The sequence below is a fragment of the Stegastes partitus genome, unplaced genomic scaffold (genome assembly GCF_000690725.1).
Source record: "Stegastes partitus isolate 25-593 unplaced genomic scaffold, Stegastes_partitus-1.0.2 Scaffold392, whole genome shotgun sequence".
NCBI lineage: Eukaryota > Metazoa > Chordata > Actinopteri > Pomacentridae > Stegastes > Stegastes partitus.
Genome location: NW_007578123.1, coordinates 223,306 through 250,851, shown reverse-complemented (window position 1 = coordinate 250,851; position 27,546 = coordinate 223,306). Strand labels below are relative to the sequence as shown.

At 39.9% G+C, this 27,546-nt stretch overlaps 1 protein-coding gene across 1 annotated transcript in view; it reads left to right on the top strand.

Annotated features, from left to right (window-relative positions):
• syt6a (synaptotagmin VIa) overlaps nucleotides 1–27,546 on the top strand; it is an 81,095-nt gene that overhangs the window by 37,942 nt on the left and 15,607 nt on the right. The window contains exon 2 of the mRNA XM_008285243.1: nucleotides 27,017–27,407. Within this exon, the coding sequence (XP_008283465.1) occupies nucleotides 27,017–27,407 (391 nt within the window). The remainder of the gene's footprint in view (nucleotides 1–27,016; nucleotides 27,408–27,546) is intronic.

Below are 27,546 nucleotides of genomic sequence, written 5' to 3'. Positions count from 1 at the left end.
GTCGGAGCCTCTGGAACTGATGCTAATCTAGATAGAGGGAAGACTGGGGGTTGCACTTTTCCCCCACCCTTCCTTCTCTCCCTCTCCCTCTCTTTGTTGAAGATTGTACTGATTGTGCTGCAATATGTCGCATGACCATGGTCAGAACTGCAGATTGGAGCGCAGTTTCTCTCATGCTTATTAAACCAGTGGTGTGTGCCTCTTAAAGGACTGTGTGGCTGTACATGTGTTCATCACAGCAGTTTACCGCAGGCTCTCTTGACACAGAACAAAGCATTGGCTTGCATGTGTTACTCATCAAAAAAAAAAAGGCTCCCTTTTGATCCCTCGTGGTGCATTTGCCTAATCTCATTCTATGTAGGAATAAAACAACTCTCTGAATGTGTTATCTGGACATCTATTCACAGAAAAGCTTTGATATTTATGAGGACACCCTCATCAATATTCATGCGCCTAAACTTATGCATGTTTACTTTCTTTTTGCTGCATTGCCTGTGCTTTCAGGGAGCATTTTTTTTTCCTTTACTGTGTTTCTCTTTTGTTGCTCTCCATCACTGCATGTTTAGTCTCACCAATGCGCTCCACAACAGAAGTTAAAGTGGCTTGCGGGTGTTTTAGCACAACAGGGTTGAAGTGAGAGACTATTCAGCTTGTTTGACTGTTCGCTGGGCTGAGTGAGGGATCTGCCCCTAGACATTTGCACTACAGTATCCTGCTGACTTGCTTGCTTGCTCACACTGCCATAGAAACAGGGTTCCTGAGTGCAGTGGAGGCTCATTCTGTTCAGGAGCAAGCAAGGGAGAGGATCGGGAGGACAGAGTGAGAGGGGGGAGAGGAGGAAAAAAAAAAAAAAAACAGAGAGCCAGAGAGGAAAAGAGAAACAGAGCGAGAGAGAAGTGAGAGAGAGTGAAGGATCAAGAGAGGAAAAAGTGAGAGACACTGTCACTGGTGAGTACATAGCTGTCACAGCAGATTGAATCAGTGGTTCAAGTCTGATGCTTTGAGCGTCTTTTTTCCTTCTTTGTTCGCTTTTGACGATTGATTTCTCTGGCTTGGTTTCAGTGCTGTGAAACAGGTTGTCAGTTCGTGGGGGGATGTGAGAGGGTGAGACTCGCGGTGCTTTACGCTCAGATGCAGAGCCAGATGCGGAGCAGCAGTGGCTTTTTTGTTTGTTAATCCGTCTTTAATACTGTTGTAACCTCTCGTTTTGTAATCACTCATCTAACACAGAGTATTTACTTTTGAATAATGCATGCTGACAGAAAACTACTTGTCTTTTTTTGGCAGCCTTTCTGCCTGTATCATACTCTTCTGTATCATTTATGAAGCTCCATGTTAATATTTGATTAGAGTGGATGTCTGCAGCTGTACTTTCCGCCTCTATCTTCCACACCTCTGCCCGAACCCCGGAGAAATCATTGAGATATTGACTTCTCCTCTCCCGCAGCTTTTATCAATTATTGAACAACTGAGATAATGCTTCATGTTCGTCGCTCCACCTGTACGGCGGAGGTGAAAGGACTTACTCAGCTGCATAGCGTAAAATGTTAAGTCAGGTCACTGCTTTCTGTGTGTGAGTGTGTGTTTTCTATTTGTGTCTCTGTCTGCTTCTGTTTGCACACGCTTATGTCACTTTCCCCCCCTCCTCCTGCTCGCTCTCGCTGGGTTTGATCAACGTGCATCATGACACTTTGATGAAGCACCAGAGCTGTGGGGCTAATAGGAGAGAGATACAGCAGGATAGCCTGTGCCTTGTGTCATTCTGAGTAAGGGGGAAATTGTGTTATTCCGATCACTGTCTGCCATGTTGTCACTTAGGATTTAAAGTACTTCAGATCTGATAATAAGCAGAGATCCCTGCCTTATATTTATCGGAAAGTATGTGAAGAAATATCAGCCACGAAAATGTACAACTTGTTCCGTCGAGCTGAGCGTTAATCCTGTTTATGTTTATCTCTGCGGTTCACTTGGATCCCCTGCCTCCCTTCACCTGTCCCTACAGAACAGTTATATATTTTTCTCCCCCTCCAGCAGCAAGAGCTTTGGGAGAAGGCTGAATTAAACAAATCCACCCACCCTTATCAGTTTTCTGCTGGCTCCTGCCACAACCGGGCCCCAGTGGCCTTCCTGGCAGGCGGCGTGTGTGCGTGTGTGTGTGGATGTACATGGTTACAAAGCACATGTGACCGAGTGCATGCATGTGAGTGTGTGTGTGTGTGTGTGTGAGTGTGTGCAGTGAGCAGCGTTGACATGATTGTGTGTGATCAGGATAGCCGCAGGGGTCGTTTGCTTTTCTTTGTGAGCGGATTCAGGGATTCTGGCATTTTGTCTTCTGTCCTCTCTCCTGTGACATGTTTTATGACTTCTTGTTAAAATGTCACTCACTAAGGCCGGACTGTAAAACGTCCCTGCGCGGGAGCTTAGCGTGCGAACAATAGTGCACGGTGGTGTGATAAACCCACTAAAGCACACAGCTGGGAGTACACGGCTGCAGGATGGGCGAGATAATGCTGAGCTCTCTGACGGCCCTCCTTCCAGGAACAGTTTGTTTCAATACAATATGAAACTGGGCTGAATTTTGACATCCCTGCTACCTGGATCAATACCCCGGCTGTTAATGGGGGGAAACAATATTGCTCTGGTAAACAAGAGGATACGCCGTGCTGACAATGATTGCACTTGTTTAGTGGAAGCACGGGAAGCTAATGTTAAATAAGGTACCTGAGGGAAGATCCAGTGTTTATGACATGAAAAATGTCTGAGAAAAACTGCCCTGAAAGGAAAATGGCTGTTTGGAAAATACGGATGGGTTCTGATCACTGGATCCATTTTGGTAAATTACCTGAGTTTGTGAAGCTCCGCAGCCAACAAGTCGCTCTTCGAATTTTTCGTCCACAATCTCTCAGATATTCTCTCTGCCTTTTAAGTGGCATTTGTAAAGAAAAAGCAGCACCAGTTGTCCTGCCTTGACTTTAATATACTTATTTACAGTTCACTAAAACCCAAGCTAAATGCAATATTTGTAAAAATATACTCCTGAACCAGAGAAGAATTGACAACAGATTTTTTGGCCAAACTTTGCAACAACAACAGCAGCTACTGAATCTGACACCTTATTAATTGTCACAAGCTACTTGATCCAAATCCTGAAAATCCGCATTCAAAACTATTAGAAATAATTTACTCCCAAAATTAAAGCATTTTATCGAGATGCTCAAGGAATTATTCACTTTAATTAGCAGCTGAGGTTTTGTATGCAGGTCTTTTGATAGTAAGAAGGAGAGAGTCGGAGTTTAGCAAATGTGTGTAACATTATTCTGCCGTTGTTCAGCCCTCTCATCAGTGTGCACAAACACATTCACAGCCTCCGGTTTTCACTCTGAAATGCGGCGACACGCTGCACTGTTGAGCCCAGGTGTGAGCAGGGCTCCAACACAAGCAGAATGAGGTGATAAGACACAGTGGATTGACTTTTATTTATTTATTTTAACTGATCAGGACCTGCAATGTAGCACCATTACTGATGGTTAGTTTGAGCTTGGGACAATGATATCCACCGTCCTTCATACTTAGTAAGAAATTGTGGTCTTTTTAAACAACTTCACTACAGTAACACCAGTGTTACACCTCATTCTGTGACCTGTCAGATTTTAAAACTGTGGGAATCATGAATGCAGAAAAGTTGTTCATTTATGTGGCAGGTATCTGGTGAAAAAGGAAGTGAAATTGCACTATGTTGCTTTTACATCTGCAGCACTGCTCTACCACTGAAGATCAAATATCACTTTACTTTGCAGCAAAAGAAAAAAAAAAAAAAAATCAGGACAGGGTTCATGACTGTCACAAAGCAAAAGCAAACTATGTGGTTATAGCCCTGCAACCTTACAGCACTGCAGAATCTCCCTGTTTAAGGTATATTTGTATTCAGTAGTCCAGGATTATGCCATGAAATTGCTTATTTTGTGCAACCCATGTTCCTAAACCACAGGATTTTCAGTTTACTCAAGGCAATGTTTTCCAAATGTATAGGTTTGTTAACTGTCAAAGTCACATACAGTCTACTTGTGGCTCTTCATTTCAAGTCTATAAGTTAGACATTTTTAATCAGTCATTTTTCGTCATTTGTACAAATGTCTCAAAATGCAAAACTATCTGTTTCAAAACAGAGATCTGTCTTTGAACCTTTCTTCTGATGCATCTCATGAATCCTCACGTTTCATCCTGCGACCCACTAGAGGGGCCCTGAACCCCAGGTTGGGAATCACCGACATAAGACGAGCTTCAACTGAAAAGCTGCTATGAGAGAATATTTGGCATTTTTGCTTGATAAAATAGTTTCATAATTACATTTTCCATCAAAACTAAATAAATAAATAAATTAAATTAAATGAATAAAAAATCTGAAATCCAAGGCTGCCATAAGTGGCAGCAAGGTTAAAAGCCTTTATTTCATTAGGGCTCAGGCACTGCTTCTTACTGTAACTCACGTTGCTTTCAGCACAACTTGATGCTGTTGTTGAACACTGATCTCTTCCCCAAACACCACAAGCAGAGATAATACCACAACAGCCTAAAGGCAGTGTTTGGTTCTGTTTTTGTTGGGTATACAGGAGAATATAAATTTAGGTTTCTTCAAACGGTCAACCCAAAAAGTCGATATGGACAGTTTCTGCGTTGGAGGTTGCATCCCAGAATCTTTTACAGGAAACCAAAATGTTTCTATGGTGGAGCTGAACATCCAAAATGCATCACAGAAATTCGAACATACTTGAAATATATATAGAGACCTTGGGAGGTGTGTGTCTGCAATGCAAGATCATTAATCAAGATGCGATGGATCAACACAGATATGAAAGGAGAAATGGGGGGGGATTTGTCTGTGTTTCTGAGCAGCGCTGGAGTTCCTTATAGCTCGATAATGCTCCCCTCATGATGAAATGTCTTGTGCTCGCCATTTTTCTTGTTATCAGCTGAGCTATAATGCATCATGAGGCTACTGGCTTCGGAGCACGTGGGTCACAAGTGTCAGGCCCCGGTTGATTCAACAGCGTCTGGGTGATGGATGCATCATTTCCGTATGCTGACTTGTTGTTTGCCGCCATCATTCAGGGCCCCAAGGCCGAAGGTCAGGTCAAACCAAGGTCCCACTCCCACAAAGAAAATCTGATGTGGCGGCATTTTTTTTTTTTACTAAATGAGGGGGTGATTTTATGTGTCCTTGAAAAGTAGACTTGGAAAAGATGTGAAAGCTTAAATGTAAAGCATGAAGAAGACAAATGTCTCATAAATATTAAAACGAAGGAAAACCTTAGGTGAGAAGATTGATATCACAAATAAGAAGCCAGCAGCTGGTTATCGTAGCATCAAAAGGGGAAACAACTGATCTGGCTGTGCCCAAAAGTAACAAAATCCTCCTCGCAGCACCTCCAAATAACATATTTTATCTCCTTTGTTTTATCGGTAAAAACACTGCATTTCAGGGGGGAGGTTTATGTGCTATTTTTTGTGGGTTGTACCAATTTTGAGGCAACTAAAAGGGTCATCCATGAAAGATCAGTCAGTGCCTCCCATCTGAACCCCTCAGAATCAGCAGTTTAAAAAAATAAATAAATAAAAAAGTACACCAACAAAACATATTTACTGAAGCCATGGAAAATGTTACCTTCATGCTATGAGTTACAGCCCTTCAAAGTACACAGGAGTGGGAGGATATTTTGCGTCTTCTGATTTGCATTATCTTTTCCAGCATTTTTGAGCCTTCATAACTTCAAAAGTAGTTTGACACAAGAAATATTCAAGGCTGAAAAGCTCATTTGAGCTCTGTTCAAAACGGCAACCAAATCAATCTTACACCCACTCTAGGCATCACAATCTAAAACCAAAATCTTGTTTTTGTTCAGTAGGATTTTTTCTATAGCAATCTTTGAGCATCACTATAATAGGATATGTCATAGTTTCAATAGCAAAACTGCACCAGTTTGATGTCTGTGATAAAGATGATAGAAACAAGCATTGGTGCAACGGCTGTGTGATCTTTTTTTAGATGATTCACTGGACAAAACTTGAACAAAGTGGATTTTGGGTAAACGGTCATATCAACGACAAGCTGTAACATATAAAAGGTCTCATTTTATTTACATTCTGATACCTGGCTCCTCCTCTCGCAATGATTCTCATCAGTTTTAAACTTCAGTTTTAGATTAAGCAAATAAGATATTACATTACAATTTGACACAATGCAATTAACAAATGGCAAAGGCTGCAGTTTAAGATAAATGTTATCCAGCACGTCTGAGTCCTCGTGTGTGAGCTTTTGATGGTATCTGATGTAGTGTTGCTGCATCACTTTGTTTTAAGTCTATTACACAATCAATATTCAACTGATACTTGACTTGAAAAAAAGTTATAACACAAATCAAATCGTAACATCTGTCAGAATAGAAAGCAAACTGGATGCAAAAGTGCCTTGGACATGCTTTTGTTTAATGGCCACCAGGGGGCAACTCCTCTGGGTGCAGGAAGTCATTGAGAAAATTACCCTTTTTCTCATTCAATTTAATAACTCAGTAAACATTTTTCTAATGAGTTTATGGTTTCAAACCGTAGCTTCAAGTCTCCCTAAAAAAAAAGGACCTGTGGGTGACATCACACTGGCTACATCCATCTTTTCATAATGGGTATTCCAGCAATTGATTAGTTTAGTTTAACATTACTATCCCTAATGGTTACCTCGTGTTTTTGAGTGTAATGTGCACAAAAAACACAAGATATAATGTGATATTTTGTAAGCTTTAAAGGTGCTGGTAGGTGGATTTGTTTGTGCAGAACCATTCTAACTGTATCCTCTTGCTTTCAATCTCTGTGCTAAGCAAAGCTAACCAGCTGCTGGCTGTTGATTCCTGTTTATCATAATTTGTTTATCTTGGTATTTTAAACAAGTGCAGCACTTTGGTCAGCTGTGGTTGTTTTAAATGTGCTGTACAGAAGAAAAAAAAAAGCAATCAACATATTTTCCAAAATGCCTTAAGTACTTAAGTCTGCAACTAGTTGCTGACTAGCTTAGCTTAGCATAAAGACTAGAAACAAGGGGAGCAAGCTGGCCAAGTTCAGCCTAAATGACACATTAAAATTAATTTCCTCAAAATACGCAACCATTCATTTTAATTGCAACATCTACTACCAACAACAACAGCAACAATATATATTAATAGTCATATTAATATTATGTGACATGCAAATATTTATTGCCCCACTCTGTCGATTAAACAAACTATTAAATATCCATTGCTCTCACAGCCTCTGGTAAACAATCAAACATTTTAATAGGCTGTTAAGAATGTGCCAAAACATTAGCATTTCAATTATGTTTCTCCCACATAGTTTTCCCTAAACGTTATCAGGGACATTAGGAAGCTATAGCATCTTCCCACTTCCTCCACATCACTCACATCCTCTCTGTGTACACATGACAGGGTAGCTGCTAGTCATATTTATTTGTCATGATTAACAATGCAATATTTCGGGGCAATGAAGCATTTTGAGTGGAGCAAAAGCTTTCATCATGCAATACGAGGCACTGTCTGTGATGGATGTTAGCACATCCATTTAAAATCCCTGATGATGAAAATTACTGAGACTGAAAATGAGCTTAAGCTATTTTTACAGGGTCAGAACGCAACCTGTTAGTTTTATTGCCATTCCTCTAGAAATTAAAACATCCACAGTGTCATGCAGGTAGCATGGATCAGTTCAATAAAGGCCCTCCACCCTTGTAATGTCATAAATTTCCAGCTTTTATTATGTGAGAGCATCATGCAGCCACCTGCTCCGCCGCTCCGGAATTCTTGTACTGAAGAGCTTCTAACTCCAGCCGGTTTATGGCATTCTTTTCCTCCATATCTCACATAAAACAAATCATATGACTTCATATTGGAAATAATATTTATAGCTCTCTGTGTGGTAAAAAATTCATTAGCTACAGAGTGATGGGGCGAGTCTCTGAGATAACGCTGTGGAGGATGATGGATCAAGCAGGATGCAGATGTACCACAGGTCAGGTGGCTGGGGAGAGGCATATATCTACCTGACAACAAGGGCAATGATGAGGTAACTCAAAGTCAGGGGCTCAAAGCACCTGAACAATGGGGACCTGTCCCTGTATGCCACTACTCTGGTAATTGCACAAACCAAACATAATGTCTGCAGATAGAATGGAGCTGGACAGGCTAGGCGTATCCCTAGGCGTTACTTCTATATTGGAAAGTTCTGCATGATTTATGTCCAGTGTCAATGTTCAGTGTCAATATGGAAACTAATGTGCCCTTTATATAGCAAAGTGGATTGCAACACAGTGTCCTGCCCCTCAGGAGCCCAAAGCTTGCAGGTATGTTTATATGAACAAATAATTTACATACTCAGCTTTGGTTCAGCAGTAATTTTCTTCTGCTGCTACCACGCTGGCAAACAAAAAAAGTTGCTCCTGAGCAAAATGTCTTTTTTCATTGTTGTCAGGCCACAGTAGCTAATCATAGTCATATAATATTGACAGGGGAAACTGTTTACCACCAACACTGGCTTTTCACACATTTGCATAGTCGATTTAGAGCAGCTTTCCATCAGGTTCTCCAAGTCAGAGGACTTTGCACAAAGCTGATAGGCAGATATTCGACTCTTGAGGAAAGAGGGAAGATGCCAGGAGGCCATCCTCTAGAGTTTGAGGTCAGATGTGTGAACAGGTTGTAAGGGCTGCACTGTGGTTTCTCGGAATTAATTCTTAAAATGTGAAGTTCCACCATGCGTTTATACACTGTTGCGCATAAAGGTGGAATAAATGATGATAAAATGATTGACAATGCAATTTATTCTTGATAGATAAAGTGTATATCTTGTCAAAACGTTGTTGATTTCACAATATACATACAGTACATGTCACAGTAAAAATTACACCACAATTAACTTTTGCAAACTGTGTATTCAGTCTTAAACACAATTGTGGTATTGAACAATAGAATTAAGGGTTTTGTTTCAATTTTTCAACCTTGGTCATATAACAGGAAACACATATTCGAGGGGATTTCATGCATAAGAATATCCAAAATTGCTCTTTTAAATGTCATTCAGTCACTAATATTGAGTATGGCCACTCCTGACATGGATCAATGCATTAAGACATCACGGCACAAGCTTGTTAATGGTGTCAATGGTCAGGGCGCCCCACTCTTCGATCAGATCCAGAAGTCAGAATTAAAAAAAAAAAAGAATGTGTCTCAAAACAAAAATTATTCCAACTTTATGGGCAACGGTGTAGTTGACAGAGTGAAAACTCAGTCGCAGTGAGGGGGAATGACTGGAGAGAGGTAATGTTGTTCAAAAATAGGGATAACAGTGGATCCTTGGAGACAATGACAGCTGCAAGTCGTTTGGTTCTACGTGCATGTGAAATGAATGAATGAACTGAAAGCTAGAAAAGGGATTATTGTCATTAAACTGAAAATTATGAAATTAAAAGTGCTACTTTTCTTGGCCCAAAAAAGTGCAGCTATTAAAACACTAAACCATAAAATGTTTAGTAATCAAACAAGAAAAACAATGTAATGTTTAAAAAAAAAGTTATACATATACAGAGACACACTGAATGTAACGCTGAGTTACTGTGTAAATAACATGAATGGATCGCATTAGTTCAAGTGTAACTCTGCACCTGAGTGGAGTCTATGATAAATAGAGACATGAAATATGGTATAGCACAGCAGCAAGTACCATTACTAATAGATATCGCACATAAATAAATAAAGTGTGAGATGAGTAGCAGCATGATGAGTGTTTATCACAGCGTAAGAAGACTTGTATAAATAGGAAGTGTCTCGACGCTTGTCTGGAACTCCACATTTCAACTTTAGCAAAGACCATGAGTGCAGCGCAGCCTCCTAGCTCTGTTCAACCAACCAGAGGCTGAAATCCCTCAACTTGTTGTACAGCCTGCTGTTTGTAAACAGTTTCTCAGTTAACTGCAGCGGTGATGGACAAAGACAAGTAGATCAGACAGAAGCTACATGCTGCCGCTGTTCAGCTATAAACGGGCATGTAGCTGATTGTATTTCGACCTTGTTCACTCATTTGAGATGGCATCACAATGTGAACATCTGTGGTAAGAGATAAAAAGTGAGTGCGGTGCAAACCCAGCTTCCCCGTGGCATTTAAGCAGCACAATTCAGATCAGGCCAAAGTGATAACAAGTGCCTTAGGTGCTTTTATGGCCACAGTATAGCTTTATACAGCACAGTTTGTTTTCTAGCTGCTGCACCTTAAGAGGAAATTTAATGTGACAATTTTAATTTATTTTAGTATTTTATTGATTTACTTTTGTAAGATTAACTTGTTTATTTGTAGGTTACAGTTTAGTTGCAGTGGAAATTACAGACTTTTCAGAAAGAAGGCCACACTCTGTTCAAAAAACCTGTAGTTCATTTTTATAAAAATAATAAAATAAATTCTTGTTTTTTTACTGTACTCGAAACGTACCGTACACACAGAACCGTGATTTTTGTGTACCACTATACCCCAAGTAACAACTGAATAAAGATAAAAATAGAAGTACAATTTCCAATCAGCCGGCAATCCCGGTGTCCTGGAAATCCAGCGTACAGTTCGGCCATACTTTAAGTTTAAGGGTGAAGAATGGGCAGGTTGTATGTCCAACTTTTCATGTTTGTTAGTAAAAACAAAGGCAATTTTTAACTGATCCTAAACTGGCTTATTTATGCATTCGCTTACAATAGGTCATGAAACATCACAGAAGACGTTGTCATTGTGGCCTTTTACCAACTAAAGTCGCGCTGCTCTTTGCTTGCCAATACAGAAGTACGCACCTACTCTGGTCGCTACAGTCTTAGAGAGTAAGACGCTCCACCTGGTGGTGCAACCAGGTATTACAGTTAGTCTACATGACTTGAAGTGTGTATTCTCTAGGAGAATGGTATGAATTTAGTGTTAGTTTAAGACTCAGTATTATCAGACACTAAATACAGCAATGAAATATGCTGACAGTGAACATCACCCTGAGCAAAATCTAATTCGGGTTTAGCAGTAGGATTAGTCTGTCTTGCAATGTTTTGACAAGGTTCCACACATTAATGCAAGCAGCACTGCAGGGAAGCAGTCTCGTTAGAACAAACTCAACTGGATATTATTTCCAGGAATAACTGCTCCCTTTCATGTGCCAAATGTTACATGAGCACTTGTCTCTTTCTATAAATGTCTCGTCATGTCTGCACAAAGCCATGAGGAACATTACACCTACAGAATGCCAAAAAGCCGGTACTATAGTCTGATAAAACAGCACTGTTACATATTCTATCTGAAAAGCATTGAAAGTAAAACACTCTAGTGATTACATACCATTGCATGATTGTATATTGCAATATTATACCATTTTGTGCTCATGTGGGTTTCAATTATCAAGAAAGAAATGAAAAGTCAACCAAAGCTAACCATGTGTTAGTCTGTTTCCAAATACTTTAAAACTTGTGGCTCCCACTGAAGATGCAAATCTTTAAATACAAGAAATAAAATAAAAATAAAAGCAACACTCTGTGCCAAAATTAGTACTATATCTACAAATATCAACAGATTCTGTTTGAAAATGCTCGAAACAGCAGGCACTGCAGTTTTCATCTGTTAGTTAAGTCGGAGTAAACAGTGCATTTTGTTGTTGTTGCAGTAATACAAGTTGTCTAAACTAGTTTAAGCTGTTATAAGCCTTGCTGAGAGCAACTTTAGTCAGTGTAGTGTACAGCAAAAGGACTTTTCATTATTAATCTGTTAAATTTCTATGTCATTTTGTGTTAAATTTAGTTAAATATTAACACTCCCAAAACAAATAGCAAAAACTTAGATGATTTAATTTGTATTTAGTAAGTAAATAAATGTTGATTTGTGGTTTGCCTCAGGAAAGCCACAATGTAGCGTCAGTGATAATGAGTAATGAGTTGATTTTGCAGCTCTCATGCCTTATCTAACACTCAAAATTGTCTATTTTTATTTGAAATGTTTATCTTAAACAGCAGAGATGCAGGCCTGTGAAGCGCCGCAGTCTAGTTTAATATTTGCTCTGTGCACACATCCCCCATGAGTAAAGGCAACTTGGCACACTGGAAGCTGTGTGACAGAGATACCGGCTCCTGGTCAACAAGCAGGTTAATTGTGTGATAGGACCAGATGCTAATACTGGACTGAACTCGACACTTGCAGCCTCGCGGGACGCTCCCCCCGTGCCTTCTGATTGGCTGCAGAACACAGCAATCAAATGGCATTTGACACTACAGAGAAGGTGCTCAGGCAAAAATGTATTGAATTCTGTAATGAGTTTAATATTTTAAGTTTCCTGGATAGATGACAGCAGTTTCTGAACCGTTCGGAGGATTAGAAGAGGAGACGAGAGACTGCACTTTGATTAACTTCACACTTGTGGAGGAGATAACAGCTTTCTGAGAGTCTCTCCTGGGTGGATTATTGAGTGTGAGCGCTGGCACATTGTTTGAACCCTCTAAAGTCCATTAGCAAGCGCAAGTCATTACGAAGAGGCAGTGAGAGCGCAAGCAGAGAGTTTGCACCTTTTGGATGAAAAGGAATTAACTTAAAACGAGTCGATTTCTTTAAAAAAAAAAGAAGAAACAATCTAGGCAGAAGAACAATCATCACGTGTGACTCCAGTTGCCTCAAACCTGATGACTGATGCTGAAAGTAAAGGATGTCCTTCAATGGGAGCCATGAAGTCAAAAGTCTTAAGTAAAGCAATTAGGACTAAAATACTGAGCATTCCAGCACTGTACCGTCTAAAGAGTAACTCAAGGCCCCACCAACTAACTTAATGCTGACAGGAGGATTAAAAAAAAGGTTATTCACTGATTCAGAGAAACCTTTTAAGTTGCAAACATCATTTTTGTTGGGTTGACATACCTGACAAATAACCAGACAGCAGTGGGGTGATAAAATTGCTTGTGACTGTCAGAAGGTACGGAGACCTCAGCATGGGGAGTTGTTTTTGTGCTATAAACTGCAGGAACATATCAAATAAGGAAAGCATTGTGTTAATGCAGACTTATAGTGAATTGGACATCAACACCATGTTGATTGTACTTGTTGCTCCTCCCTGGAATTCTCGTGAGTATGTTGAACCTAAAATAAGTACTCTGACATGGTTGAGTCTATGGAATGACTGTGATCTCGCTTTAGAGGTACCATATGGTGAAAATCTATTTTTGTTGCATTTTGCGGTTACTATAAACTTGGAGGAGTAAAGTAAAACCTGTTAAGATATGAAGATGTTTATTCCTGTCATTCCTCAATCCCCCTCAACTAGATCTAGCCTCCTGGCTTTACAAGCCTGTAAGAATTTCACTGAGCTGCTACCAGCTGAGGAATCAATAGTTGTTTGGCTCAAACTTTGTATAATCCTGCCTCCTCACTGCCCACTCCTTCCACTTGATCCATTCAGAAAGAGCTGCTGCCTCACAGTCCACCAGGTGTACTTGCTTTCTAAAGCTGTTTTTTTTTTAACTCTAAAACCTCTCAGGCATGAGCTAAACACACCAAATGTTCTGCTGTTGGCTGCAAGAGTGAACACAAGCATATTAGTGCACTCCAAGCTTGTTGAACTGAAGACCCAAAGGATTACTTTTAATTTTGATGACCACAACCACATTGCACGACCAGTGTGGCTAACACCACCAATAGCTTTGGTGGTGTGACCACAGGTGAGAGCTCTGTGGAAATTCAGAGCTGGTCAAAATGCTAAGACTCATTTGAAACCAATGAAGAAGAACTGGGAAGATTACAGTGTTTTCATGTTGTGCTTCAGTGCAACCTAAACTCCTAAAGTCCGTGTTTACATCTGTTTGCTTTTCTCCTGCTCTCTGCGCTCACATATGCTGTGTTTTTAATACAGCTGTATTCCCAGTGAACCAGTTCTCATTTACTCATTTTCCTGTTTCTGTTGATAAATGGCGAAACAGCCATTAAGTAGTGACTGAAACGCAGCCAATTAGGACTCCACGCTAACACTTCAGAGTCGTTTCCAATCTGCTGCTCTGCACCGCTAAGTTATTGATTTTATACTTACATTGTGAACTCTCCACACAGACGTTAAAAACAAAGGCTGAACTGTAAATTCAGCCACATTTCCATGTAAAACATCATGTCTGTGTGTGTCTCCATCAACTGTCAATCACAGAGACAGAGAAAGTCTTCTTCCTACAGCAGCATTTAAAAGGCACTGAAACTTATTTAGAACAGGGGTTATGCAGTCATGGTAAAATAAACTATCTTTGCAGTATTTTGAGCTGAAAATTGAAAGACAAATTCATATTCACACATTTACTTTCTTTATTATTATTTCTTTTTTTTTAAATGGGCACAGTATAGGACCTTTAAAAAACATTGATCATCTTGGAAATAGGAAACAAATCTGGTGTGTTCTCAAAAATAAATCAGCTACAGCTTTATCACTTCAACATAAGCATTTCTCATTTTGAGGATCCTGCTAAAACTAATGCTGCTGTCCTTCATGTCCATGGATGATTTAGTGCTGGTCATTGAATTTTATGGTAATTTTGACGCATCCCCTATTCTAGTTTGAGTTGTTTTGCATGCACACACTTCTTGGTTTTTGTGTATTCTTATACACGCTCATCTCATACTTTGGTATGTCATGTTAAAAATTTAAAATATACAATAAATAAATGATTTTAGAAACAGAAAAACTGTCACTTTGCATTTGCACAAAAAATTCTAATGAGTTGTTTTTTTGTTTGTTTGTTTTTTAATTGTGAAACAATGCGTATAAAAATTATTTGAATTTTCATCTCTCTACAATATGCCAACATGTTTATTACATTTTCCCAAAATAATTATTTTACAAACAAACACTGATATATTTTCAGTCACAATCTACAACACCAGATGTGTAATGTTGTCCGTTTTCTTTGGCTTTCACTGATTCAAACAGGTACCACCAGAATTTATTTATGTCAGTTTGACTTCTGGAAAAGAAAATTGTAGAGAAAAGTTCCAGTTGGAAAAATTTGGCAGCACACCAGTTGTTCTTTATCAGCTACAGCATGCGAGCAGGGTTAGTCTGTAAAGCTGGCATACAGGGTATGATTTTTATTGATCTTGTATGATCTGTTGATGCACACTGTTCAATTTAGATTTTGTACAAATACCTGTGTTATTTTAGACTGACATCTTCTTCTCTCATTTTGAAAACAAATTCTGTCCACACAACTATGGTTTAACAAAATATCTCCATACACACAAGGACACAAAAAAGACTACAGACGCTCCAGTCAGCCTGTCGGGCCAGTCTTCATCAATGATTTTTTAACTACTAAAGGAAACTGTCAGTTCATTGTTAATGTGGACTTTAGAGCACGGATACAGTGGACTGAGTAGCACTGGGCACAGCAGACGCTTTTACGAAGTGGTGCAGCACTGCAAACTTAAGCTGTTGTTTCAGGTGCATGCTCATTACACAAACTCTCCATTTTATATGTCCACATATATACACATAGGTTTTAAAAAATCTTCACTTTAAATACTATCTTTAAAAATGTCCGTGATCGACCAAATCTGCATTTTCCGTGCGGATGAGACAAACATAGAGGAAAATGTTTGTGTTACTGTGTACAAGGCCTTAATCAGCCTTCGGGCAACAACAACCTGCAGATTCTCTGCTCACCTTGTTCACATCCATGTGGAACTCACACTAAATACCAAGCCTCTGACAGACAGCCTTCCTTTGGTGAGGCACTAACGCTGAAATGCACTACTGGCTTTAATGGTTAATTCAAGTCAAACGGCGCTAATGCGGGCAGTCAGCTGGAGCTGCACTGCTACGTACACTTGTGACATGCTTCACTCTCCACACATCATCTACCAAACACACCCTCCCAATTTAGAGGTCTATTTAAGCTGCATACATTTTCCAGACATGCCTATGCTGCTGCCACCCTTCTCTGCTCTATCAGCCCCTCCACCGCCCCAGCATCCACCTGTAGCTCTCTGTGGAGGAAGAGATTTTCTCATCATTCCCCATGAAACACATCTGTGGGGAGTGATGAGCTCAGAGCCTAGACACCAAACTCTAACTATATTCTGCTGCATTAATAAAACATTTCAAATGAGAGCTGCCTGACCGAATAATGAATATTTAGCGCCTGTCTCAATGGACGTGTTTTACTTGATTTACTTTACTTAAGAGTAAACATGCCAACGTGTTATTCATTTTCTGACACTATTTGAGGGCCCTGCTACTTTTACTGTATGAATGATGGCAAATGAGAAAGTCTTGAATGCTGTAATGTTTCAAAACTAATGACAAAACAAGTGATTTTATCTGTCTTTTCTTGTTGCTGCACCAAAAACATCCCAAACTGTGACTCCACATAGACCCCGATACCATATCAACCTAATAAATATGAATACGACACAGACTCTAACATCTTTTGGAGCTGTTCAGATTTGGTGTTTTGCATTCCGTTGGCAAGCTGCCTGCATCCTTGAGCTGTCTTGGAGTTTGAACATTTCTGCTGTGACAGTTTCCTGGACATATCTGTGGTACATTTTGGCAAAAGTGAGACAGATGTAAAAAAATAAATAAATTTTAAAAAGACACCTGCTTTAACCGACAGCTGTAAAATATTTGAACATATTCCCGGCTGACCGTATATCTTGGCTCCCCAGGTTGAAACCGTCAAACGGACAGAGTGATTGAGCTGACGAATCAGGGCAAACAGTTTTAAGTGGATATAGACAGATCTTTTGTCTGCACTGTTGCCTTTGACAAAGTGTCCAATACTCAGCTTTTTCGCTTGAGGCTGCCGAGTTCACTTAATGGGAAAAAAAAGTTATCTGTTGTGTCTTTAAAGGTCTTTTTTTTATCTTTCCTGCCAACACAGTGGGGTACTCTAAGAGGAGTCTACTGTGTTGACACTACGGCTGGAAAAAGATTAATTCAAATTCAAGCAAAAGGAATATTTTATTTTATTTTATTTTATTTTGGCCAGTTTAGAGAATTATCCTCTAAATGCAACATCTTCCTCCACCTTGGTAAAGTAAGACAGCATAATTTTCTCTCTACAGCCTCGAATTCCTCTTCACACCTCCGGCTGATCTGCTGGAGTCTAAACTCATGTGGTGGTGGGGCTTTAGGATTTAGGGATCTGGGGGATTATGGGATTTTCTGATTGCTCTGAAAAAGACACCATGGGACAGAGAAATCCAAAAATGGCTGAGGTGCCCACATCAAGATTAGAGCGCATTATTTCGCCCCTTAGGGAAAGAAGGCAGGGAAGCCACCAGTGACAGCTTTGAAACAAGTGTGTTTGTGAGACATTTACAATTTAAGGAGATTGCAGACTACAAAGCCCATTGGGTGCTGAAGTTAGTTGCACAAAGTCGCCGCACGTTTCCAATTCCATGAAATGTCATTGTCTGTTGTGAAAAAGTCTACTTTCCCTGAACCAGTTTAATTTCCTCCGAAAATTGCAACCATTAATAACAAGTGCACTGCACACGCTTTATGTTTGGGCTGAAACTACTTTTAAACTTGCTGCAGGTTGTTCAGGCACACTGTGTTGAATAAACACGCATATCGGTGGATGCTGAAGGGAGGTGCAAGTCAGTTAAATCAGTGAATGAGATCTCTTCTATCTGAACACACAATGTGCCTCATTCAAATTTTCCTTTTTTTTTTTTTTTTTTGCAGCTCTTCTGTTTTTTTCCTGCAGAAATATGGGAAGTTATAGCTTTATGTGACAGGCAGAGCGCTTGAGTAATTTTGCTCTACAGTGTACAAACAGCACCAACGCCGTCCTCAGACACCAGCCTTCAGGTAATTGAGGCTGTTGCTGTTGATCACTCAGGGTAGTTAGGGACTATATGAAAATGATTTGCGGGGTAGAAGGAGCTGCCGGTTCGGATTCTGTATTCCCATTTCAATTTCTTATTTAAATCCACACATGATGGCTGGATTATTAGGGAAGAGGTGGCTCAGTTAATCAGTACTTTGAATTATGCTGTCAAGCCACATGTTGCCTACAGTCTTACAGATGTATTGCTGGAATAAAAACAAAACTGAAATCATAGCTAAGTAGAATTTCTGCACATTTCAAATGGGCTTGTGTATGCAGAAATATATAAATATAAAAGTAAATGCAGAAATAAAATAAAGGGTATTCTTCATTTCGGTCAATATGGTAATTGGGTGGGTGGTCCTTTGTGCAGAGTTGACTAATTAAGTACATATGAATATAATGAACAAAGCAAACGCATTTCGATAATGGACAGGCCATGATAAAACTTACATTTGGATTTATTTTTGCACGTTTTGATACATTGACTTTAATCTCGGCTGTTTCTATATTTCCATGCATATCTATTCATGGATTTTTGTGTCTCTAAGTTAATACGGCAGGATGTGCTAACCTCAACCAAAGCCGTTGTGTTAACAGAAAATTCGACAGCGGAGTGAACTTGTGTCATTAACATAGAAATTGTTTAGCTGACCAAGCCGTCAAGTTGTTTTAAACTAAAGATATATTTAGATATAAACACAAAAAGAAATATATCAAAAAATGTGAAAAATAAATCAACAAATAAGTATAAAATTACAGAAATAGTCTAAACATAAGTCAATTAATGCTATTTTTTATTATTAAAATGTAGTGATTTTTCATTTGTATATGTTTATAACAATTCTACATTCACTGTTTCATTTACTTATTCTTAAGTCATTCTTGGTCCTGCATACTGCATACATGCCTACAGATCAAATCTACAGCAATGAAGCAACAGATGAGCCAAAGGAATAATTTTGACTTGTTATGGATTAATAATGCCAATACGACACATCTAAATTCACGGTTCCAGTTTGGCATGGGAGACAATTATTTAGCTTTTCTCCTTTGTTGTTATCTGTATCTGTCAAAAAATACCTCCTGGTCCATCTTTGGAGCTTGTCTTTGTTGTCAAATGTCCAGGTCAGCATTTGCATCAGTTTGCAGTTTTCTTAGCTGCTCGATTTCTGCAGGATATCTGCCTTCAAACTGTTGCGGCTACGACCGCCTAACAGAAAAAAACTATGTTGGCTTGTTCCGGCCAACCCTATTGTGCCAAGTTCTTCTCTTTTCATTTTAAAATATTTGATGCAGCTAATTACTACAACTATTACAACAGATGATGCTAATTATTCAGGTGGTGAAACACACACAGAACACAGAAACACATGAGTTCAAAAAGTGGATAAAAAATTTTAATTATTTCAATGTCATTTTTTATTTAATCATGATTTGAGGAATATTTTGGAGCAGATTTAAATCATCATCTGTGCTTATGCTTGATGATATGAAGATGAAGTCAGTTTGAGAATCAACACAAGGGCAGCATGCTGTGTAGCCATAACTGCTGGTATAGAATTAAAAAGTGAACTGATTAAAGCTGCAGATGGTGTATTTTTTTTGTTGTTGTTGTTGTTTTTGAACACCGTAATCTCCTGTTCACATCTGCAGCCTTCGTGAAAGAAACCTGCAAATTGGCTGGGTTTTTTTGTTAGTTTTTTTAAATAAAAAAAAAACCATTTCTTTATTTTGTAATAGAAAGCTTAATAATACAGCTGATGACATGCATGTTGCTATGTGAAATTACACTGGGCTACGATTAGGTTGTGAGCAGCTTCCAAATTTGTGTAAAATATAAAAAAAAAAAATATTGACAGTTTAGTCTATTTTATGTAAAAGTGGCAAAATTAACAATTATCATTGACACTGAATTTGTGAACTGGAAAGCCAACTTTTTCTTTATATGAAACATTTCACTCTTACAGTGAAGGTGGGAAACAAGAGTCCATAAAGCTCCAGTGTGTTCTCTGTTTCCCAAAATGAACATATTGGCCTCATTAACTACCTTCATTGATTGACTGTGCAAGCAGAGACACGTTTGTGCACCATTATGATCCACACTGAAGCCATCATTTACACCTCCTGTGTATGACCCTTCTTCAAACAATCATTCCTAAAAAAAAATAAATAAAAAAAAACAACTTCAGTACAATCCCTATCAAACGGCATCTAAAAAAAACTTTCTGTTAGCAGGCAGCATTCAGATGTTTCTATGATCTGTGTGTGTTATCTGCAGTGGATGGACTTTTCCTGCCAAAGATGAATCAGTTCATGACTGCAAACAGAGAAAGGTGCATGGTGTCTCTAATGACCAGGTTACTATGGAAACCAGGTGAGATTTGAAAGCACTCGATTAAAAAAATAAATAAATAAATAAAATAGAAAACCCTCTGGCTTCACTTTGCTGTCTGACTTCAAAACAAGCCTTAATTAAAAGTGTGCACCCTCAGAAACCCCTGATAACATGTAGCTGGGCCATGTTTTGGAGAGACCTCGAGTGGAAAAGAAAACTCCCCGCTCGACTGAACCAGAGATCAAACCGAAACATGCAGAAGTGGCAGCAGAGAGAGCAGCCACCGGTTGCGTGCAGCAGCTGGTGGGAAAGGGTAAGAATGCCACAACGACCACAGCTGTCACTGCATTCACGTGAGCTCAGAGGTCCATACCTGAACGCTTTATTTATTTATTTTTTATAAACTAAATGCCTGTCTTCTCTTGCCCTTTGCTCCTGCCCTAAAGCTCAGCTAAGGAGCTTTGCAGTGAGATTGATTCAGCCTCTCCACTATTGATTGCAAAAGGACTTTTCGGCATCAAAGAACCCGAAAAGACCCTTTTGATTGACCGCAGGACAGTGATAGTCAACTTCTCTCTGGCGTGGGTGTGATCATTAATAGTGTGCTAAACCCTGAGGTCAGTCTAGTCTCACGCTGTCAGTGGAGGTTGAGTCCGGAGGGAGTAATATGTTCACACAGCTCTGCTCCATTACCCATCTGTCTGGAGAGGAAGAACAATGGCTTTTCTATCACTCTCTATTTCTCTAATGCTCACGCCGGCTTCCCGTCTCGCTATCGCTGCATCATTAGCTCTCTGCATTCACTTCGTCTCGTCTTCCCAGCAGTGTGAGGCAATAAGACGGAGAAAATTAGCAGCGTTTCAGCTGTAACACCTCTATTTTTGCGTTCATTATAGCAGCAATGACTTTCTGTACTGTATGCAGAGCAAAACTGGAGTCCTCTCATTAACCTTATCACAACGAAGCACCGGTGGTGACAGCAACACGTCTCAGATCCAGCTGCCGTCGTTTTTCCTGCTTTTTATATCTTTATCATTTATGGCATCCTACAAAGTGCGAAAGTTCAAGAAGTGACAGGGGAGCTGTGATTTGCACAAAAGATAATTACACAAATGCTTACAACAGGCCTTCGTCAGTCACTGTTTCTGTCTGGACCTGTGTTCTTGCCTTCTCCATCAGTCACAGCTCAAGTCCAGTTCGAAGTCCGCTCCCAGCCAAGTGCAGCGAGTGCTGAGTGATGCAGAACCAGGCTGAAAACTGTTGCATTCTTCCTCCAAGGAAGGCAAGGCATCGGCCCATTCGAAGTCAAATCTGACAAATTACGCATCGTTTGGAAGCAAAAAGCCTCAAGATTCAAATGATGGAAACCGACCTAAGATGTCAAGCCTAAAAAGAGTGTGCTCACAGCAAACCGGAAGTTTCCTGCCGTTTCTGTTGTCTACAGGGGTGTCTACCTGTTGAATGTAATGCACACCAATGAGCAAAATGCTTCACTGTCTTTTGGAAGAACTGCAAATGTGGCCTAACAGTTATCTAACAGTTCTTCTGAAGTCCACTCCAACGTGTTTCGTCCCCTCTTCTGTGGTCGAGCAGTTTGGTCATTTAATCCCCCGTTGGCTCTGATGTTCAAAGACCCCTCTCGATTTCCACCTTAAAAAAGCAAAGCATTACTGACAAGTCTCAAAAACAGAGATTCAGACTTTCAGGGTTTCATACGTAACAGACTTGAGGAACCAATCCTTCAGGGTGGAGCTTTCTGCACCAATGTTTTTCCTCAGAATCAGTCTCTGGGTCAAACATATGTGTCGAAAACACTCCAGCACTACAACCTGACATTATTTGGTGAAGTTATACAGTGTTTGAGCGGAGTCACAGGTGAGCTGGTGTGCTCGGACTGCAGGGTGTTTGGAGAATGATGTGGGGGACTTCATAGGTCTGCACATTCTAGACAAAGCAATGATGTTCAGTTCCATCTGAGCCACTTTAAAGAAGGAAAAAACTGTTTTCATGAGGGAGAAAAAAGTATTTGTTATTATTATCTTGGATACACAGAGATAAGCTGTTTGGTTAAATCAATGACCGGCGAGAGACTTTAAAAACAATGTGTTGCTACCACTTTGCCTGAAGGTAAAGTTTTATGTTTTTATTGGACAATATGTTGCCTCTGTGGACTTTGGGGTGTTTATATGTACAGATATCACCACACTTTAATGAATATCAAACAGATATGTGAGCAATATAAAACTTCATGGGTACTGCACATCTTTTGTCAGGTAAAGTCCTGAATAAAATCTCTTTGAGCTGAGCTTTATTTGACACAGTAAAGCACAGTCGCCTTCATCAGAGCCCAGCTGGTGTCAGCAGGAACAATGCTGCTCCGACAGCAAACCGTCCTCTCGTCCTCTGGAGTCTCTGGATGTACTCACGCCTCCAGAGTTGAAAATGTCAAGTTTAAACTCCCATTTATGAGAAGTTGTCTGCATCGAGGAAGATTTCACGTCTGCCAGTCAGCTCACGTTATTTTTAGCAGAAGTTTTCAAGCTGTGAGGTTGATCTTAAGGTATTTGGAGAGGTGAAAGAAACAGGAGGAAAAGCCCTTATCAGCATGATCATCACTTGCAGCATCAAGATTCACACTCATCTCACAGTGATCTGAGCACACAGACATCATACATGTGTATTCAGTGTGATTTACACTTACAGAAGGTGTCAGTATCTTCATCAGTAAACATCCACTAACCTGCCGACATCATAAAAAAATGACACTCCAAGTAACACAAGAACTGTCTGAGAATTGTTCTGTTTTGAAGTTATTCAGTATCAAAGTTATCCAGTAAAAGTTGTGGGTCCACTGCAAACAGGACCTGCTACTGGCTAATTTTACATATTTTTAAAGGCGCACGATTACAAAAACGCAAATAAAAGTGTGGGTTGAAAAAAAGCTATCTCAAGTTGAATGAGACGGCTAACACAATGAATCCTTTTGACTCCGTACTTCCTTTTTACATCCCTCTAAACTTTATCAGAACTCTGGTTAGAAAAGTTAGAGCAGGGTCATGTTAAAAATTAAAACAAGACAAAGAGTAATATTAGGAGTGATGCATTAAATTTAGCACGACTAAGGCTCAGAATGTTCCACCAACTCGGGGAGTTTGGCTGAGGCGAGGCTCACGCTGTCTGACTCTTTAGCGCTTCAGTGGTTTCTTCACTTTGAAGGGTGTTGCTGCGATGGACGAAGTAAAACAAGCTGGAGTTACATGCCGAAATACAAATTTCTGACCTGTCATCACGTTTCATAGCGAAAGATTGTCACCACGGGTGTGCACTGGCATATTCCAGTACGCGGCGCAGGGTCAGCTTCAATTTGGCGTGACAGAGGATGAAGACTCTGCAAGCGACAGTCCAGTCGAGATGAAGCTTTGTGGAGAGCTGTGTGAAATTTCAGATGACATGGAGAGGCCAGGACTGTGGACAGCCGAGAAATCCTCCCGAGGCATAAATCCTCCAGACTTGAAATCCTGTCCGCCGCTCGGCTAAGCTATAAATTCGCCTTAGTGGGCACTCCATTTCGTTTGAATTTTCAACAGGAAAGCTCTTAATTTGTGGGAGGGAAAAAAAAAAGGGTAGCCAATTTCAGTCTTTTCATAACTTTTTGGAACTAAGTATGGTTTAAATATAAACATGGTAGTTTGTCACATTAAGCTTATTAAGATATTCTCTAAGACCATTTGACATCAAAGGCCAGTGCTGGAATATTCTTCACTTTTGCTTTTAATTTTATGCTACGTCATATTTCTTGCCCACTAGATTGTAGGGGGTTATATTGTACTTTATGCTTCACCACATTAACTTGACATTTACATTTACCGGTTGCAGGTTATGTGACATGCAAAAGATGTGGTGACTTTATAACATGCACTGTTCCAGATTAAATTACCGAGTTGTATAAAAAATAAGGTTTAAATTAGTTCACAAGGGACCTTCATTGAAATATGATCATGATAAAGAGCCATGTAATTATAACAGAGATAGGAGCATGTTTTTAACTCAGTGGTGGAAGAAGCACTCAGATTTTTTACCATCACAACTATGTAAAAATGCTCCTCTACAAGCAGAAATACATATGTATTATCCAAAAAATATGAAACTTTAACTATCAGAAGCACTTCTTATGCAGAAACATGGCTCCTGTGAATGATGTATTTCTATTATATTATTAGATTGTTAATCCGTAGATGTATAAATTCCATTTTACAGTTGTAGCTGCTCAATTTGGAGCATGTTTCAACTACTTTAATGTGAATATAAATGGGAATTTGTATGAATATAATGAAAAATATAATGCTAGTAGTAGCTACTACAAAGAGATAAATGTGAGTGGTTGGGCAACATTTAAAAAGAGAAAAGACAGAAGGAACAACATGCTTTGACCTAATCTGTATAGTATTGCGGTATATTTTTGTGAAATATTGGATAATTTGACTTTTCTGGGTCTCAAAATTGTATAATTCTTTGGCGTACCTAGGAATGTGTCCAGGTGGTCAAGATTAAACGCTGTTACTGTTGCAAGTGGGCACCAGAGATACTACTCAGTTTGACTAATTACTAACATTTTATCATCTACAACGCCAGTTAACTGTCACTGATAAACCAGTACGGTGGAAAATGGGACATGAAGTGCCATGAAAAGTTTGTCCCCTTCTCAAATTCCTACACTTTTTGAATATTTCCCCCACTTAAATGTTTAAGACCATCAAAAAAATTTAAATACTAGACAAAGATAACCAAAGTAAGTGGTTTCCTAAATTCATCTCGGTTGGGCAGCATTTTGATGTATGCAGTAACCACAAACAGTGTTTAACCTCAAGCTTTAGCCTTAAATAAGGCAGGTTTCCACTTCAGGCGGGAGGTGGTGCGAGCATTTACACTAACGTTTCCCTAATCAGCCTTTTGTGTTTGACCGAGATGTTAATACTGTAGAGTGAATTTTTTCTTTGTTGATGGCAACATTAGACAGGAGAACATGATGAGGCCATCAAGAAGCCAGAAAAAACTGGCGCTTGGGTCGTCTCCGAATTTAACCAATCAGTGTCGAAACTTGCACAGTCGTTTTTCATGGCTGCTCAAAAGATTCTAACCTGGTGTAGATACTTTATTCTGCCCTGAAAAAAATCCCTGGAAGAGGTTCTACAGGGGCGGTTCCTGTAGTTGGAACATCTACGAAGAAGCAGGCAGCTATATGCAGTGGACAATTGCTTATTGTGCTCGATTTTGAGTGTTTTGTTTGTTTGTTTGTTTGTTTTACTGTTTTCTTACTTTTAAACCAGCTCTCTTTTCTAAATTTAAATGTATGTTTAACTAACAGGGAGATGAATTGTTAGGAACATTCTAAATGACAATGCTTTTGTTGGAAGCCAAAATAGTTTAAAACCACCGTTTAAAAATTTACAATGTTTTGTATTTTTTAAACTTTGTTCAATTTTTTATTTTTATTTTTTTTAATGTACTGTTTTATTTTGGATTTAAATATTATCTGTAACTAGGAACTTAAATCAATAGATAAAATGTAATCACTCAAGTGAAGTGCAAGTACCTCGAAATTGTACTTAAGTAGAGTACTAAAGTCCATGTACTTCACTATCACTGCTGGTACTTTTTCTTATTAATTATAAATGACAAGCAGTCTCTAAAAATGTAACCCAGAATAAACACAGCTTCACCTGCCGCTTTTGGTGCTTGTTGATGCTCATATCTTACTGCTGTGAAAAAAGGTCACGCTGAGTAAATATTAGAAAAGAGCAAATCCAGTGAGCCTTGAAGCGGCTCGCCCCTATCTGTGGTGGGTTTTACGGTGAGGGGGAGGTCAGGGGATCCTGCGAAAAGCCACGAGATGCTCCTCAGCATAAACGATTGTGGACAAATCTGAGCAATAATGTTGCGTGGAAAAGAGTACTCCTGCAAAACACACAGAATTGAATTCAGTCCGGGGCTGATGACTGTTGAAGACACTCCAAGCATCAAGTGGTGAAATATAATTACTTTAAGGAAAAGTGTCCCAAAGGCAAAACCCAGAGAGACAGCACTGTATGTTCCCTGTGTAGGGTCTTTTTTTTTTTTTTTTACTCCATTTGGTCCCTGTGAATCCTTGCAGAGTGCTGGTCAGCATTCTTGGTATGTCTCCAGCTCTTTGTGTGCCACTTGTTCCCCAGGAAGCGTTTTCATATACCAGAAAATAAATTAGTTTGACTGTGGCCGGCTCCTTTTATCTGTTTCATGGTAAAAAAAAATCCCAGAGGGTGTCTCATGACGCCTTGGTCCTATTCCCATGAGTCTTTTTACGAATTCAAACGTTTCTCATTGTTTGATTTTTTTTTTTACATTTTTTTTTATCATTTGTCAGACTATAATTACTTTTACCTCCACAGAAAGTATAATGTCACAGAGTGTTTTCTTTCATGTGTGCACGAGTGGATGTAATACCCACACTGGAATTCTGTTTACATTAGCATGCTTTCCTTATTCCTTGGCTGAACTCAAGACTAATGGAGGTTACTTTAATATTTATGAAGCACATCTCCCCATGTATTCGCTCACTGTCCTCAGTCTTATATAGAAAGCACTGATATAGCACCAGACCGTGTGGAAAAATCCTGTCCTAATATTCTTTCTCTCTCTCTCTCTCTCTCTGTCCTCTCTCACCCTTGTAATCACCATCTGTTTGTCCATATTGTGTGATCCTCTGTTTCTGGTCCCTGCGGCTCGCCACCAGACGCTACTTTTGGCCTCCTGCTCGGTGTGTTTGTGGTCTGTGGCCTGGCTCTGCTGGGCCTCCTTTCGTTCGTCTCCTGGAAGCTGTGCTGGGTTCCTTGGCGGACTAAGGCCCATTTCCCCAGTCCCTCCCTCAGCCCGGCCCTCAGCCCGCAGGACTACCCGCTCCAGCCCCCTCTCCCGCCGCCTAGTCCCCAGCAGTCGCCGGTCACCATGGCTACAGAGAAGGTGAAGGACCCCATGGGCTCGATGGGTTTCCTGGAGGCGGCGGTGAAGATAAGCCATACTTCTCCCGACATCCCCACCGATGTGCAGCTCTCCATGAGGGAGCACTTCCTACGTCGCACGCAGCGTATGCAGAGACAGACCACTGAGCCGGCTTCCTCCACTAGGTTAGTCACATGCACGCATGCAAGGTTATGCAAAACTGATAAGCTTGTATGAGGTGGCTACCCATGTGGAAGTATGTTTCGGGTCACATGCAAGTGTGCACGCAGAACTCCAGCCATTTGGTGTGCAATAGGAAAAATA